The sequence below is a fragment of the Chelonia mydas genome, chromosome 15 (genome assembly GCF_015237465.2).
Source record: "Chelonia mydas isolate rCheMyd1 chromosome 15, rCheMyd1.pri.v2, whole genome shotgun sequence".
In the NCBI taxonomy this organism is placed as follows: Eukaryota; Metazoa; Chordata; order Testudines; family Cheloniidae; genus Chelonia; species Chelonia mydas.
The window spans coordinates 20,986,240-21,003,747 of record NC_057856.1 but is presented as its reverse complement, the minus strand read 5'-3'; the positions used below and the strand labels follow the sequence as shown (position 1 = coordinate 21,003,747).

Here is a 17,508-nt window from a genome sequence, read left to right as displayed (position 1 = left end):
TTCCCATTGGCTTCAATGGGAGTTGCATGCCTGCATCTGAAGGCTGATTCTGAGACACAAGAAAGGTTTTCTTTATTGCTGTATTCTACTGCAGGTTACCATTTTCCTGCTTTTTGATACCACTCTATGATTATGCAACTCTTTTATTCATTGCTAGAGTCTCTCATATTATTTTTTCCACTTGTAATTTCATGCAATTGTTTTCATCCCATGTTTCTTCTCATAAAACCTTGGAGCATCATAATCTTGTCCTTCATGTTAATCCATTTTATTTGTTGAAGTCATCGTGTGGCTGGAATCCAGTTTCATACCTCTCAACGTCTCACTGTTTTGGGAGTCAGTATCACCAAATTAGGTTATTTTTGTGCACTTTCCATACTGACTGGCTGTTCTCTCGGGTCTATAATGGTAATATCCTAATGGCAGAACTGACTGAGGAAATTAAAGAGACATCACTGATTTGGAATCTAGTGAATTAAAAAAAAATCTAAAGGGTTTAAAGGTATTTTCAGGTGCTGCATCTGAACCTTTGTCCCTCTGCTAACTTTTTTCCTGCAGTTTTACATTGATATTTTTCTATTTTAAAATACATTTTTTTCTCTTCTTTTGCTATATGAAATACTCCACTGATTTTGGGACTGATTCAAAGTCAACAAATGTCTTTCCATTGACTTCAGTGGGCTTTGAATCAAGTCTTAACTGTCCGTGCAGGACAAACAGTGAAAATGACTGCATGCAAAATGCTGTCAAAAGTACAAAATAAGCAAATCCAAACAATAGAAATATGTTTTTCTCTACTAACTTTTATAATTAAGGGCTCTTAAAATTATATAGATAAAATTATCTGCAGACCAAAATATGATTTTTTTTTTTTTGATGCTGTCGTTTTGAAGTTACTGATAATGCCATCTGCATGTCAGTTTCCCTTAGGCTTGGTCTACATACAGATTTTGAACCAGAATAACTATGTTGGTTTCAGGAGATGATTTTTTTTTTTTTTTTTTTAAAACTGATATATTTATACCAATACATCCCCTAGTGTGGATACAGTTATAGTTTATTTCCCTTCCCTAAGGGAATAGCTACACTGGTGTAAAACATACAACTGTGTCTACGTTGCGGGCAGTTGTATCACTTTAACTATACTATCGTTAAAGTGGAACACCCTTTATGTGCAGACAAGCCCTTTAAGGGGAAAAAAAGATGGAGGATGTTATAGAATGCTAGAATGTTATAGTTTAAAGGGCCACTGAGTAACATTTGATCTGTGTTGAGAGATATGGACTGGACAATTCATATTGATTTTGTGTTTGTTCATTGTTTTGCTTATTTTCTTTTGTTGTTCCACCCAGCTCTAAGAATCCACAACTTCACTGTGCTTCCTTCCCATAATTCTACCTTTGTATATACCAATGACTCTGCCTACTCTAACTTCTCTGCAACCGTAGGTGAGGATTCAAGTATTTTTTTTCTGCATTTGTCAAACTTGGACTAGTCTGATAATGTTGGGTTCGAAGTTAACACTGTTTGGTTCATTCTTAAATGATCCTCTGGAGTTTATGGGCCAAATTCTGTTCTCAGTTATGCTGGCATAAATCTGGAAAAACTGCTGTGATGTTATTTAGTAACTCTGGCTTTACACTGGTGTAAGCAAGCAGAATTTGGCTTGGCTATGTACTGATCATTCAGTTCTTGCTCATCTGAGTGGTTCCACTGGCTTCAATGGAACTACTCACATAGCTAAGGAGAGTAGGGTTTGTCCTCAAAAGCCCAATAAACCCCAAAACATTTGAGATGAATTGTAAACATGGGCACTGAAAAAAAAAAATCAGTTGGCATGAAATTTCAATATAATTTGAACTATCTGTTTAAAGGAGTTAAAAGAACTCTGTTTTTTATAAAGTTAAAAGAAAAAAGAGCTGTTTTTCTTCAATCTGTAGCCTTTAAAGTAACGTGTTTAAAAAAAGAGAAACTTCAAACAATTCTGCAGGATGCAAGGGAAAATGGGAGCTACCCATCATGACATTTCTGATTAAAATAATAGAAAAAACAGGTGGAAGACATGCAGGTGTGTGTGGTGGGTGTTTTCATTTAAAACAACAACAACTGTTTTACGTCTACATCAGCCAATAGATCAAAGGGAGAATCAGCTGAGTGGAAAATGACTACCCCAGCAGGCACTTACGATAAAAACTTACTGGGAATCTTTGCTCACTTGCACCAGTATAAACCTGGAGTCACTTCACTGAATTCAGTATGGTTGCTCTAAATTTATACTAATGTAACTGTAGTTGGAATCTGACCAGCTATCTACCTCAGAATTAGGTATCAATTTACAGCTGGTTGTTAGAAAAACATAAGTGAGCAATGAGATTATGAAAGCAGCATAGGTTTAAGTAGATTCCAGTTGGGCAACTTGAATGTAAGAGGGTTAGCATTAAAAGCAAAAGGATTCCTGTACTGTATTTTCCTATTCTCCAACAGCAGGAGTGGGCTGGCAACTCTGAACTCTATTAATAATGAACTTCAAATGACCCTGATTCCTTCCAGTCTTCACTGATCTGCTTTATAGTTGTCACACAATAAGATATATATTCCATGTGAACATTAAAGAGAGTGACACTGATGCCAAGGAAATACTATGAAAACAAGAATGTGTAATTCTTTGGGATTTATCCTGGCTAGGTTAATTCAGAGGTTATGTGGCTCATAGAGAATTCAGAAAAGTTCGCTTCACTTCATAATGCTAATGCCTTAGAGGGATTTGAAGGAGTCAAGTGCTAGCTGGAGTTTAGAGGGTGACCTAGATTTTTTTTTTCCTTTGCCCTAAGGAAGAGAAGATATCTGGAAACTGTATGTTTTATGGACAGTAGATTTTGGGTGAATCAAGAAATGTTTTGGGCCAAATTCACTGAAGGTGTCCTTTACACCTCCCTACACCAGCCTGTCCTCTTTGCCCCGGAGTGCGGAACCGGTTACTTGACTGTTGGCTGCCCCATGTCGTGGTTTCAACTGAATATGGACAGCTTGAAGATTAGGCTCAAGAGACATAATATCCTCCAGTCACAGGGGGAATGCATATGTTGCACCATCTTTAGGGTGATAAAGCCCATTCCCTATAGCATACCTAGCCATCTCTCTGGATAAGTGTAGAGGGAAATGGGGCCATAGCCCTGCCTCTACATCTTTGGGGTGATTCGGGGGTGCCAAAGGGTCAAGACTCTATTCTCCTTGCGCATGGACTGTTATTGAGTTGGACCCAAGAACAGAGGGCACATATAAAAAAGGCTCCTTGTACCTTGGTCCTTCACCATGCATCTGTGCTAGGGCCACACACAATCTTTCCGTATCTCTATTGTTACATCCTGGTGATTGCGGATACCAACCATAGCCCTGGCTAAGACTTCTGTATCTCTTAGCAGGAACAACACCATATTACTCTTCCCACTGCCTGCCCATTGGACAACCCTAATCCTGAAAGTGCCTTTTTCAGAATGCAGTATTTTGGAGAAGACATAAAACAAAGATCCTGAATTCTCACTGTCATCATAGATCCATAGCACTGTTTGCAAAAGTGATGGTATTAACAGTACTGTCCAGGACAAATTCCAAATCAGGCAATTACATTCTTCCTGCCTAAACTGTAAATAAAGAAAATCCATGTGGTATTTTGCATCCTGCTGTATGAAGTGTTACTAAGAACTTGTCTTCAGTATTAAAAAACCTGCGTGTTTTACCTCTGGGTAACTAACATGCATGAGTATCCTGAGGTAAAAACACAATGAAGTCAAAGCACTTCAGTTCTATTGCAAGGTAAATTTGCCAAGGTCCGCCCTATACCCAGGCCTGAGATTATCTGCGGCAAGTTTACCTCTTGATAAACCTAAAGTGCTGTGATTTTTACCTCTGGATAGCTCGCCTCCATTAGTTAACCTGAGGTAAAAAACTGTGGGTTTTTTTTTTTAAAAGCAGTGAAGAAGATAGGCCCTAAGAAATCACAAGGAGTTACACATGATAAATGGAAACAGAGCCTTTTTGGATGCTAATAAAAAGTCATGCCCCTGGGTGTCTCAAAAGAACATACATGTATTTCTGCCTTCTTGCTAGAGTAGGTCTAATATCTTCCTTTAATATAGCCTTTTTGATCAAAAATGGTCAAAAAGCCATTTTCTAAAACAGAAATGTTTGTGGGAGGAAAAAATAAGTTTTTTGTCAAATTTTCTGAGGGGCGGGAGAGAAGAATTTCCTGATTAGCCAAAAATACCCTATAAAGTGCCGCTTGTTTTCAGAACTCTGGAATACATAAACTTCACTCAGACTATTTTCAAGTAGTAATTTCTGGCCATGCTGGTTCAGCTATACAAATGATTTAGTTGAACAGGGGATTGGGGAGGGCAGATCAATATCATTTTTATAGACTATAAATGATAAGACAGTAAGCTGTACCTTTCATTTATTTTATCCTGAAAAAGGGGGATAGAAAGATAAACATATTAAAAATGCTTGAGTCATTTGAGTCATGTCCCAAGAAGCTGTCAGTGCACGAGAATGTTAAAGGACTACATTTTAATTTTCCTTCCTTAGATATTGTAGAAGGAATGGTCAACAAAGGAATTTACCTCACTGAACCAAAAAGAGTTACCTTTCTCATCTTTGGAAACTCCCAAAACTCTTGCATTAGTAATCCAGAAATGTGTGGACCTGAAGGTGAGTGCTTTGCCATATTATTACTGTTTGTTTTTATTATGCTGTAATCCTATCAGATGTCATGAGCTAAGTAGAGTTGGGTCATATCTGTACTTGGATGACAGATTGTCTAGGAGCCTCAAGATACTCTGCTATTTTTTAAAGCCATTTTTTGCTGAAAAAACTTTGTTAAAAACAGCTCTAATTATTACACAGGGAACACAAAGTTATGAGGTGTAAGTAGTTAACACAAGGTCCTTATTTGCAAATGGAAGTTCTCTCTAAAGTTCTAATTTCTGACTTTGCCAATTATTGAGTTAAAACAGTTTACAGCTAGATATGAAAAAAACCCACATAGATTTTTTTCTCTCACGCATACCAGTTTAAATGAGGAGTAATTCCACTCAAATCAATGGAATTATACAGCATTTAACTGGTTATTGTGAGAGCAGAATCAGGCCTCCTGTGTTCCAAAACAATGTCCCTTAGCACAGAGAGAACAGAAATGATCCTGCAAGCACTGCAGCATATCAAACAGACGTGTTGTCTTGCTGGTTTCAAATTTAGGAGACTAGTGTATGAAGTCCCTTTACCATAGGTTGCTGTTCAGATTTAGACAGGGGCTCTTCAGCATGCTAGTGACTAAGGACTTGGTTTTATAGTCATGACAGTGAAGAGGAATTTTGCATTTTTCATCACGGGGTGTAGGACTGGATCCTAAAGCTGTAGTACTGAGTTATGAAATTAAATAGACTACCTGTGATTTCTACAAAGCATCAGATGGGTCATTGCTGATTTTACTTATTAGCTAGAGTGCACTCGAGAGACAGGAATGGCATGATACACAAAAAGTGCAGAAGTGTTCCGATACATATTGCGAGTGTCACTTGATCAGTTCATGTGGAGAAGCCAAGACTCAGGAAAGGCTGTCTTGATTTACTTCTTGTTAGTGACTTGCAAAGGCTAAGAGACTGGCAGATAAATGTCCTTGGAGCGTTAGGGACTGTTCTCTGAAATAGGTCTAAAAACATGGTTTCCTTCCACCACTCTCACTTTTGTCGTTTTGCCAGACCTAAAAAACCCAAACAAACACAAGGATTTTGCCTCCCCAGATGTTTTTTAGAATTAACTTGTGTATTTTTAAAAGCCTCTTTGTGAATCCTCCTAAATGCCAACAAAGGCTGTGTTAGATCTCACAAGCTATGAGCTGGATGTGGCCAGCTGGAATAGCATCTTGGATGGAATATGTCCAAGATGCTGCAGATACTGGTGCTGGCAATTAAAAAAGGTGGTATTCTTCCCTCTGAATAAGAGTCAAATCAATATCGCAACAGGACATTGCATGAGAGCTGGGTGAAATTTTTTGGACAAAACTTTTTTTTGGAGAAAAATGCAGATTTGGCAACACAAATTTTGTGATTTTGTGTCAGTTTTGCCAAATTGTTTGTGGCAAAAAGGGGGGTGGAAGGGAGGAATCCTGTGAAGGCAAAGCGTTACATTTTGAAATTTTTAGAAATGACTTTTTTGTTTTGAGATTTCATTTGACAGGAAACTAATATTTTTCTGACTCTAAGTTCACCTGAAATTTCAAAAAAAATTTCAATTCAATTTGTCCCAAACCAATTTTTTCCCCGATTGATTTTTTTTTTTTTTGAACTGCCAATGAACCAAAAAATCAGTTATTCACAGAGATCTGTATAGCACTGCTGCAGATGACTTCTTTAGGATGAGATGTAAAAACAAGGTCTTTTCCACTAATGATCCCAAAACACTTTTCAAAAGAATAAGGGTGTCCGTTAATAGGGACTCAAAGCGGTTAAGGGCAGGATAGCTTATACCAATTGCCAGTATGTTTAATTATCTTCCTATCTAAAGTTCTCTTATGGCTGCTTTCAGTGGATTTTCTTTTGTTTCTTGGCCCTATACAGTTGTGTTGTGTTGCTAGTGCTGCTAATGTGTACCATTAGTCAATGGGAACTATTAACGGATTTATGGGGGTGCAGAATAGGACCGCCTAATCTCACCCTGAAGCTGGGATTTTGCTGGCAGGGGAAGTGAAGTTATCCCTGTAACATATGTACTCAGGGCCCAATTCTGCACTTGGTTACATTGATGTAAATCCCCCTGAGCCAAACAGGCCACTGCAGTTGCCTGGAGCTGGGAAAGCTGGGTGAAATTCAATGGCCTGTGTTATACAGGTCAGTCTAGATGATGAATGGTCCCTTCTGGCCTTAAAACCTGTGAGTCTCTGAATAAAGGGTTGTAAATAATATTTGTTGAGAATGTTGGCATTTTTTTCATGAGCAATTATCTCTGGATAAATAGTTTCATTATCCAGAGCACCTCCACAGAAGTCTATGACATTACTTTGGTTTTACACTGCGTAAATGAGAGCAGAAGGTGGCCCATTGTTTGTAATCCCATAATGTGATCTGAGGTTTGTGCAAGGCCCTCTATTAAATGAACAAACAATAGTGACGCAAAGTAAACCAAAGCCAGGTTGAAACTTTGGGCCTGCTATGTTTGAGAGGCCCCTTATTTTTGATTTCAGGGTAGTTCTGACCTCCCCTGGGTCCCCACCTAATACTGTGAATACCCCATCTTAAACTCTTAAGCTTCCATAAAAAGATGGACAACACAATTCCACATGGCGTCCTTAACTTGGTGCCGGTTATTGTGGGTTAGTCTCCATCCCCGGAATAACTAATAAAAATACCTCATAGGTTTAAAAGGGAAGAATTTACCCAAGGCAGCCTTGCCTAAAATCATGCAGCCTAGGTTTGGAGTCAAATGATTTTTTTTATATGTGTGTACAATATGCAAGATCAACTTCCATGGCTCATAGACACTGGAGAGGCTGCTACAGGCTTTGCTGTAGCTGCAAGCCATCAGCATTCTCAACCTCTTCCCCCTGCCCCTCCCCCTGCTGTGATATAACATTTAATTTTTTTTCTTTTGTATTTGGTTACTGGATTCAAAAAACTGTCAACGGACAGCTAAAATATTTGCCAGATGTGTTATAGGGTTGGTTACACCAAGTGGGGTGTGGTTTAAATAAATACTACACAGACTGGGGGCCCAATCCAGGAGTTTTTACTCAGGCTAAACTGTCCTCTCTGCTTCCTTATCTCACTATCCACTGCTCCCTATGCCATGCTCTCTTCTTCTTATCTTTAGCAACACCTTTGTTTTCCTCATCTCTCCTCCCTTCCGCTTATTTTTCTCCCACAAATCCTATCTCTTCCTTTCCTCCCACCATATCACCGACCCCTTTTCATTACTCTTAACTCTCCTCCAGTCCTCCTCCTCCACCCCCCCGCCCTCCAAATACTATCATTGGCAACTCTTATCACCCCCCGCCCACCAAATCAGGAAAATTCAGGAGGATGCTAAAGGGGAAGATTTCTCAGTAAGCTTTTTTTTTCTCACTGATATTTCCCTGCATTCATTCCATCAGGTGCAGAGGGGATTGATTACTCCCCACAAAACAGGCTTCAGGCTTGCCCTCAGACCAGATGGATCTCCAAGGATCTGCTTGGATCCCAGGGAATCAGGAGGGGGCCAGGGACATTGTTCAAAGTTTCTCATGCCTCTCTGACAATTCTGGGTGTCCAGACGCCCTCCCCCGCAACGGTGTAGGGGGAAATCTGTATGTAGCGCGCTTCCTCCATGCATGGGTCTAGGGGATATGATTCAGCCTGTAAATTATAAATACAGGGGAGAAAAAAAGATACAGAACCATTAGGATGGTGCCTAACTAACCAAAGGAAACCACATGATCTTTTGTGGTAGCCCTTGCCCCTCCTCTCTATCCTCCCTATTTCTGTTGTTTTAATTAGTAATATTGGATGGGATTTTCAGAAGCACTTGTCATTTGGAATGTAGACATGCCCTGGGAGCAGGGTTAAGCCAGTGCTGAGCACTCTTGAAAATCCCTCCCATTATTTCTATTCCGAGGGACAGATCCTAAACATAGTTTATTCATGTAGTAAGTACTATATGGCTGGTAATCTGATGGAAGTACTTTGGTAGTAAGTGTTTGTAGGAGCAGGCATTGGCTTTTAGTTTGCAAGCTCTTCAGGGCACAGGATGGTTTTTTATTGGTCTGTAAAGCACCTAGCATGCTTTGGGTCCAGCTGTGTTGCCAACTTGCATGATTTTTACCATGAGTCTTGCAATACTGGATGCTTTTCTTAAAGCCTGAGCTGCTGGAGTTGTGTGAATACAGTACATCAGAATCTCATATTTCATTATTTAAAAAAAAGTTCTAGCCTTTGAGGTTGAAGAGAGAAGCTTGAAAATGAGACTCCTAAAGAATGAAACACTAGAAGGCAAATGAAAGAACGTCAAATTTTATTTTAACAAATCTCTTGATTTTTTTTTTTTTTTTTTTTTTGAGGGTCTGGTCCTTATGACTTTTGAATACCTCTGGCTGGCAATACTACCCATATCCTTTAAATCTACAGCATGCAAAGGCTTTATAAAAGTTGCAATACATTTCAGTACTTCCTGAACATTAATTAAAAAAATACGCTTTGGAAAAATTATAAACTACAACACATGGTGGTTTTCATCTTTCGGGTGTTTTCACCCGTCTGTCCGTCTATTGTTTGATTGTCTCCCCTAAGCAATTTTTTCCACTGAGAATATTTTAGAGCCCTCACAGTATGCTGATGCTGTAGAAGATTCAAATGACAAATAAAATTATGGTGCAAGTCACAAATTATCTGGTGCAATCAAGGTAATGATTTAGAGAAAAAGATTGAAAATGTTACATGAATGAACAAAACAACTGTAAGATTGATGAAAAATGCATTGAAACTGTAGGGATCAATGTGGAATGGTGCATGTGATTTTTACATGGTGTAACTTCTGCAATACCTAAACTTAATGGGTAAGTTAAGTGGCAGTGTTAATACTGAATTTAGTTGCTTTGTTAATTTAGGCCATTCTTAAGTTACTGACAAGACATATGACAAGATTTTATTCATACTGGCATGTATAGCAAATACTGTGTGTTACCACTTTTAAAAAATGGTAAAAATTCATACAACAGTCAATACTTAGTTGCTACCTGAAAATGGAAGAGTAGAGATTATTCAGTATTCTGCTGCAGGCATATTTCTTTACACAATACCACATTTTATGTGTATTTTTCATACCAGTGGGAAATGAAACCATCAGTAAATCACATTATTTCTATAACTATAGTATAATAATCAGAGTAAATTTTATTTTTTATGGTGCCATTCCCAGCACCTCACAAACAAGAACATTAAAACCATAAAATACTGAAATATTCAGAAGATAAAAATGTGAAGAGAAGAATCACATAAATAGTTAATATTGAACCACAGCAGTGGGTAAACAACCTTTTCTAAAGGAGAGGTCTTCGTGCCTCCCTTAAACGAAACTAAATCTTGGGCAGTGATAGGCTGTAGTTCTGTCCAAAATGACATCTTTCTTAAGATACAATAAACGTCTCAGTGTGCATTGGTTATATTTGTACAGATTTGCTTTTAAGTAGAGCTGGGTGGGAAATGGTTTTCCAGTCCCATGAAAATTTTCGAGATGTCAATTTTTTTTTGCCTGTCCTGCATCCAGAGGAAAAGTTTGCCCTCTTGAACACTTTTTTGAAATGAAAAAACTTTGGGTTTGGGACAATCAAAACTTTTGGTTTCAATTTTGATTTTTTTTTAAAATCCTTTTTTTGTCTTAATATACTAAAATTTTAAAAAAGAGAGTCCTTTTGACTCAAAAACCCAAAAGTTTCCAGTTTGAAAATGTCAAAAGGAGATATTTGACAATTTTGCAACTTTTTCCAAACGTTATTCTAGTTGGGAGATTTGTCAAAAGTGACCCTGTTTTGCAAATGGTTTCGTTTTTGACAAATCAGCAATTTTCGGTGAAAAAATAGCTTGTTGGAAAATTCCTAACCAGTTCTATTTCTAAGTTTGCCCTAAATGTTGCACAAGAGAGTAATCCAAGTGCAGTTTCACAAGAGAAGGCCTTTCAGCGATCAGGTGGGAATGCAATAGGAAAGGTTGCAGTCAGCCAATATACCATACCTCAGATTAAAACGAAAAACACCAACCCTGACCATAATTGACCCCTAATCTTCTTAAATCAGACCCTGGACAAGAGCTGCCACATTTATACTGCACCTTGTCTCAGCCTGATGACACTTCTCCTCATCAAAATTTAGAGGCCTCAGGCAATTGTGTGCATCTACCTTGGGTAGGTATATAATCTCCATTATCCTAGTAATGGAGCGCCTCAGAATCTTTAACGTATTTATCCTCACAACGCACCTGTGAAGCAGGGCAATACTAATATCCCCATTTTACAGATAGAGAATGGAGGCACAGGCTGACTAAGTGACTTGCCCAAGATCACACAGAAAGTCTGTGGTGGAACAGGGACTTGGTCTTGGGTTCATGAGTTTCAGACTAGTGTCCTAACCACTGGACAATCCTCTCATCCCCTCTCCCCACCTTTCTCCTGCCAGAGCCTATCAATGTGAAGGAAAGTTTCTCTAAGATTGAATTTCTCACCATTCATAATACATTTGCTCAAGGAACATAGTTGGGGAAATGGAGAGTTGGAGACTTAGACCGCTGGGTATTAGCAGCATTAACCTAAGCTGCACCTACACCAATGCATGACTCTTCTAATAACATTAGACACTATACCTGAGATTCTTAAAGCTGCCCCATGGGATTTGGATGCCCAAATCCTATTAGTTGTAATGGGAATTGGGCATCCAAATTCTAAAAAAATCTCAGCCTATATTACACTGTAGGCTCCATCGCTCTACCCTTATTCCTGTGGGGCCCTGGCTAGTGCTGTGTGAATTCAAAACTTGTCCCAGGTCACCAAAAAGTTCATGGAGGTTTGTAAACCTGGGCCAGGACTGTGCAAATATTTAGTCCTTCCTGCCAGGAAATTTTGGGGCGGGAGGGTGTTTTGATTTGGGGTTAAAACCATGCTAAACTCTACAGTGTTGGAGGAGTTTTGTCTGACCTTTTTTTGGTTTATCCTAACTAAAATCTTAAAGGGGGAAGAAACAAACTTAGAGTAGGTGGACTTACATGACCTGAAATCAAGACGGGTTAGTGGAATTCCCAGATCCTTAAAGCTGATGACTATTGGTGCAGAACATAAGCAATAACCCAAATCTGTCTCAGGGCTTGTCTACACAATAAGGTTGTGTGCGCTATGCGGGTATGATTTCTAAACTGCACTAACATGTTGTGCATTAATTGGTCTTTGTAGACCCTGCTGGTTCTCTAGTGCGTTTTAACATAGTGCAGTACTACATTACATGACAGATGTTAATCGCATAGCTTAATGCACTAATGGAAGGCTGTCACATAGCACTGTATGGGCCCTGAATAAAATAGAATAGAAATGTCCCTGGAGACAGTAGTACACTTGGGTTTTGTTGTTTTTTGCCCCCCACTGATGAGGTCATGAAACAGCACATGAGAAGCAATGAAGGTGCATAAAAATGTAGGCACCTTCCTTAATGGTGAAGCTCTACTCTCATCTGAGCTGAGGACATTGTGAAGATTTGGGGTTTGATCTGGGGAAATCCTATGTACAATAAGCCTGTTGTAAATGACAAAGCTCTATAGTTCAACTCTCCCATTCCTTCCCCTCCTATCTATTTCTTTTCTTTTGTTTTATTTCACTGTGGAGGGGCTCCCTGCCTGGGGTTATTACAGACATCTGTCAAGACAGGATGTCATTTATATTTGACCATGAGGAATTTTTATATGCAGTCAAACTATATGGACAAAATTACTTTCCTAAATTCTAAGTGCATTTTTGTGATGAGATTTACAATGAGCTCATTTAGTTTCACTTTTAGGTTCATCATTTCAAAAAGCGATAGAGTGCATTTAAGGAGGATTTAAGGTTTTATTCTAAACTTCTGAGCTATAATTCTTCTTCATGGTGCTTATGTGGCATATACTGGATGGTTCGGTAGTTCAGGTGTTAGCCTTGGACTAAGGAGACCAGGAGACCTGCTACCCTACAATAGACACATAGCTGACCTCTGGGAAAATGTGTGGTAAGCCAAGGTGAAAGGACTATGATCTTTCACACTAAGCAGGGTCAGTACTTAGATGGCAGACATCCAAGGGAAACCCAAATCGGTATGGTGTTTTCAGCAGGTGACTCTGTTTTCTCCGAGTTAGTATTGAATCAATGCCTCCGTCTTCTATGGGAGTGAAGGGTCTTGCAGGAGCTGCTTTTCAGACAAGACATGAAACCAAAATCTGCTCTTGACTAGAGCTGTTCAAAACATTGGCATCAGATCTCAAAGTCAATTGAAATGAGCCTTGGGCTGGGGGTTAACTGCATTCAGAAGCTTTGGCTGGTGCTGACGGAGATTTGGCAAACACAAGCTGATGTTGTTCGCATACTGATCAATAGCTAGGAAGCTGGTGAGAGCCAGCTAATATTTTAGTGGTGGGGAAAATGACTCCTTTCTATATAAATGTGTAAGGCACATTGGGAATGATGCTTAGATGCTATGTAGTGCTGGGTGCCATTAAAAGGACCTATACAGACAGACAAAGATAGATTAAATAGAAATGCAAAATATACATATGATATTTATTTGGCAATAACAAACGCCCATGTGACAACAGGAATATTAGGATTTTTGTAATAACTTGTCACTGGGTGCTCTGTTCCCCACTGGAGTGCCACCTTCTGGCCACATCTGGGATTACCTCTGCCAGTCCGACAACCCTTACTTCAGTAGCTTACTCCAGTCTAGCTCTTGCAGTCTCACTCCTTAGCTGCTCCTGCTTCGTGGCTTGGCCCACCAACCAGCTCATTGTATTTTTCCCCTTCCTGGGTATCAAAGTCTCTTGAGACCCACTGTCCCAGGCAGTTTTTCTGCTCACTGCCCCTTAACGGCACCACTGCCCAATAAGGGAACCCAGGCCTGTCCTCTACATTGGGTTCCAACCCAGGGACCCTACAACAAGCAGTCACAGTCTGCACTGTCCTAAACCTTACTGATGTATCCTTAGGTTACTTCCTATGTGGCCTTCTCTCACCCTGAGTGACTGCAGCCCCCTTCTACTCTCAGCTGCTGGGCTTTATCCAAGCTGCTCCTGTTCTTCTCCAGCTGAGCTTCATCTCTGATTAGTGCTCATTGCTCCCTGGTTTCTCTTCCAGGTGCAGCCTAGGTGGTTAATTGGCTCACCTAACCCCCTTAACCCCCTCATGCCTTCTGTGGGGTGCATACACCATCACAGAACTGTATGCAGGCAGCTGGTGGGGGAAAGAGGGCTTTTGAACACTGGAGTGGGTTGGGGTTTGCCTGAGCTTTCCCCAATACTAATAAGAATCAGGTAAACACCTATAAACATTCTATTGCACACCATCAGACTACCTGCTGGATTCAGACCTCAGCAGGGTTACTCTGGCATGTTGCTACTGGGTAGCCTAAAGTCCTGTTTTATTTAGGCAGCCTATCAATACTTGCCACTAACTATAACTAAAATAATCAAGGCAGATGTTTTCACTGCACACAGCAAGTTTCTTTCCAGTCCGGTATCTTGTTTGTGGGCACTCATCTTAGGTTTTATTCCTCTTAGCACTTCATGCCATTATTCCCCAAGAGCCATGTTTTTAGGAAGCAGTTAGTCTAGCCACTTTCTTTTTAATTGCTCCTGTCTGTCTGCTGAGCCTCTTTACTGCCGTGCTGAGCTGTGAGGGATGCTTCCTTTGCTGTTTACAATTCAAGCAGCATTCCTAGGTCACCTTTATTAAAGAAACACAGCTATCATTGTGACAATTTGTGCAATTTTACAGTACAAGAATATTCCAAAACCTTCCACTGAACTTAGTGGGACTAGTTGTGAGTGAAGCTACTCACATGTGCAATTGTTTGTAGAATCGCACCTGTAGTCAGGAGGGAATGCTTGATTTTTGTGCTGAGTTAAGAATCTCAGATTGGGGAAAAGAAAGGTTTCTGGTTATGGTTTGTAAAAGCTGGTATCCTTTCCTATAAACCAGTATCCCTTCCTATCACATTGATGCTCTGGTCCCTGCAATAACCAGAGGGAAGAGCCATGATGATCATAGGATTACAGGTTCAACACCTGTAAGAACTATAGCATAACCAGCTCCTTATTTATATAAGATTTTTCTTTTTAAAGTTTAAAAATATTAGTGTGGCTAATCTATTTTTTTAGTTATGACTAAAATGGGATACTTGGGTAGTAATGAGTATTATCATGTGCTTGGTATGTGCCAGTTTGTTATAAAACCAAGGGCAGATCCTTAGCTGGTGTAAATTGTCATCGCTCCATTGCCATAAAAGTGCCCCACTGATGCCAGCATGAAGATCTGCCCCCACGTGCATATTTGCTGTGTGTACTCTAGTATGTTTGATGCTTTTTAATCCCACCTGTTTCTCATTAGGCACATCTCTTCTCTCATTTGCTTCCATCAGGAGTAACATTTTCCTTTTTCTGGAAGACTCAGGAGCAGAAGGCTAACTTTCCCCCCGCCTATGGTGGACAGGTCATTTCCAGTGGTTTCAAAATCTGCTCAAGTGAAGATGAAGGCTCTCTGGAATTTTATGCCCGTGGGAATTCAATGAAGTGGGAGGCAAGCTTTAGTCCCCCAGGTAACGTTCAGTTTCACTGTTGAGGGTTCAGAATGGAGATAAAGTAGTGATGAGCACAGTTCCCTTATCTGGATAGAAAGAGAAGATGAGAAATGAGGAAGTAGGTGGATAGATGAAGGATGGATAGGTTTTACTTCCCAAGAGAGAAAGCAGGTATTAGAACGTCAGTGACTTTGTGTACAACACAGTTACAGTTCATGTCACCATTCAAGGGTCTGATCCTGCACTCCCCAGTCCCTACTGAAGTAAAATTCTTATTGACATCAGTGGAAGAATAGGGGTTTACCTGGGAAAGAGCAAGTGAGGAGTGCAGGATGAAGCCTTTGGAGTCCTCACTCAGTGCATTCGTAAGCTGGGAGTCCAACTTCCCATTTTCTTTCATTTTAAACCTCTCTGGTAACCCTTTTGGGTAAGTATTCCATGCTTACATGATACACTTTGGCCATTTGTATGGTAAGAATGAAGTCCTGGAAATGTATTTGCATGATTATTAATAATGTATTTTAAAATGAATATCTTATTTCTGTCTTCTGATCCAGAATGCAGGTTACTAATTGAGAGGCAATGGGGTCTAGTGGTTAGAAAAGAGCACTGGCTGATAGGACTTATGGATTGTAATTATGGCAGAGAAAGTCACTGAACCTTTCTTTGCCTCAATGTATCCACCTGTAAAATGGGGCTAATAATACTTCCTTACCTAACTCCTCTATAGCTGTGATGTTTAATAATTTGTAAAAGTGTTTTGCAAGGAAAGCTGTTGCATGTATGTAGTTACTTTAATCCATGTGACAACTATTATAAATAATGTTTGGACCTCTTCAGCATAACATGTAATCTGCAGCAACCTTTAATTAGTCTTTATTTACATATTCTGTAGTTCTGAAGTCCTTATGCAACCCTCACTGAAGTGGGAGTTTTGCCTGAGATAGGACTGAATAAGGACTTTCGATCCGGGCCCATAGTATAATTTATGCAATTGCAATGAGCCTGAGGAAGGATTCAGGCACAATGTCACTAAAGCCAATCGGGGTTCTTCCAAAGTATGGACTGTCCCTTGTGAATAAAGAGTAATGTACATGATATCATTGCTCCATAATTCAGTGTTGACACTTCTTTTATAGCTCCATTGCATTGCACAAATGAAACGCATTTTAACTGAGCTAAAATTTATTGAACAAGAAAGGCTGTAAATGAAGTTGATTCATGGATTTTACAGAGAGTTTTAATGTTTTGCAGGTCCTTTCTGGACTCATATTCTCTTCACATGGAAATCAAAAGAAGGTTTGAAAGTCTATGTCAATGGAACTCTAAACACCACCGACCCAAATGGGAAAGTTTCCTATAGCTATGGGGACCCCAGCGCAAATCTGCTGACAGGGACAGAGAATGATCAGAGCAAACGCTATGTGAACGGGGCTTTTGATGAGTTTATCATATGGGAAAGGGCACTCACCCCCGAGGAAATTGAACAATACTTTACAGCTGCTATCGGTAAGTGGGAGCATACTCTGTATAAATGTTGATTTTTAAGAAGTTCATTAATTGAGATTTTATAAAGTTCAGCTGTTAAACCAGCTGTTTTAGTGGGCGATAATCTGCAGGCATAAATGTTTATAGGAATAAATGTTCATAGGAATCACTTTGTCAGTTTCAAGGGAGGTGTTTTTCTCATGCTGGGGCACAGCCCCTCAGACGTGTCACCAAAAGGCACTCACTGAGTCTCACCTCATCTATTGGCTGGAAGAAAACCTCAGCAGAATCCAACCATTGCTAGGGCAACCAAACCACTTCCTTTTAACTAATGTCAGAATAGCAAAGGGACCTATTTTTAAAAAAGTCATTCTTGTGATGGTCTTGGGAAAGCCTTCATTTGGTGCCTGAAATAGCACTAAATATTTCAGTGTTATGTTTGAAAATATTAAAAAGATGTTTTAATAAATGTGTAATGTTTTAATCAGGTTGGCAAAAATTGCTGTGGTATCTGGTTGTTGTATCTATCACAACAAACCGGAGTTACTATAACACCATCAAATCCAAAGCTATTATAAATCTCACTTCCTGGATTAATATAACACAAGAATGTTATGTTACTGAACTCAAGTGCTCTAGACTTTTAGATTTCCCCAGTCCATCTATATGTATGTGCTGTTTAACTGTCAGACAAG

The 17,508-nt window shown here is 39.6% G+C and overlaps 1 protein-coding gene across 5 annotated transcripts in view; it reads left to right on the top strand.

The window, feature by feature from the left end:
* ADGRD1 (adhesion G protein-coupled receptor D1) overlaps positions 1–17,508 on the top strand; it is a 259,123-nt gene that overhangs the window by 23,041 nt on the left and 218,574 nt on the right. For 3 of the 5 annotated variants that reach the window (XM_007054972.4, XM_043529404.1, XM_043529405.1), the window contains 4 exons: positions 1,353–1,448; positions 4,585–4,707; positions 15,167–15,343; positions 16,580–16,834. In XM_007054972.4, the coding sequence (XP_007055034.2) occupies positions 1,353–1,448; positions 4,585–4,707; positions 15,167–15,343; positions 16,580–16,834 (651 nt within the window). The remainder of the gene's footprint in view (positions 1–1,352; positions 1,449–4,584; positions 4,708–15,166; positions 15,344–16,579; positions 16,835–17,508) is intronic. The other 2 variants (XM_027817275.3, XM_043529403.1) reach the window with 1 other exon arrangement.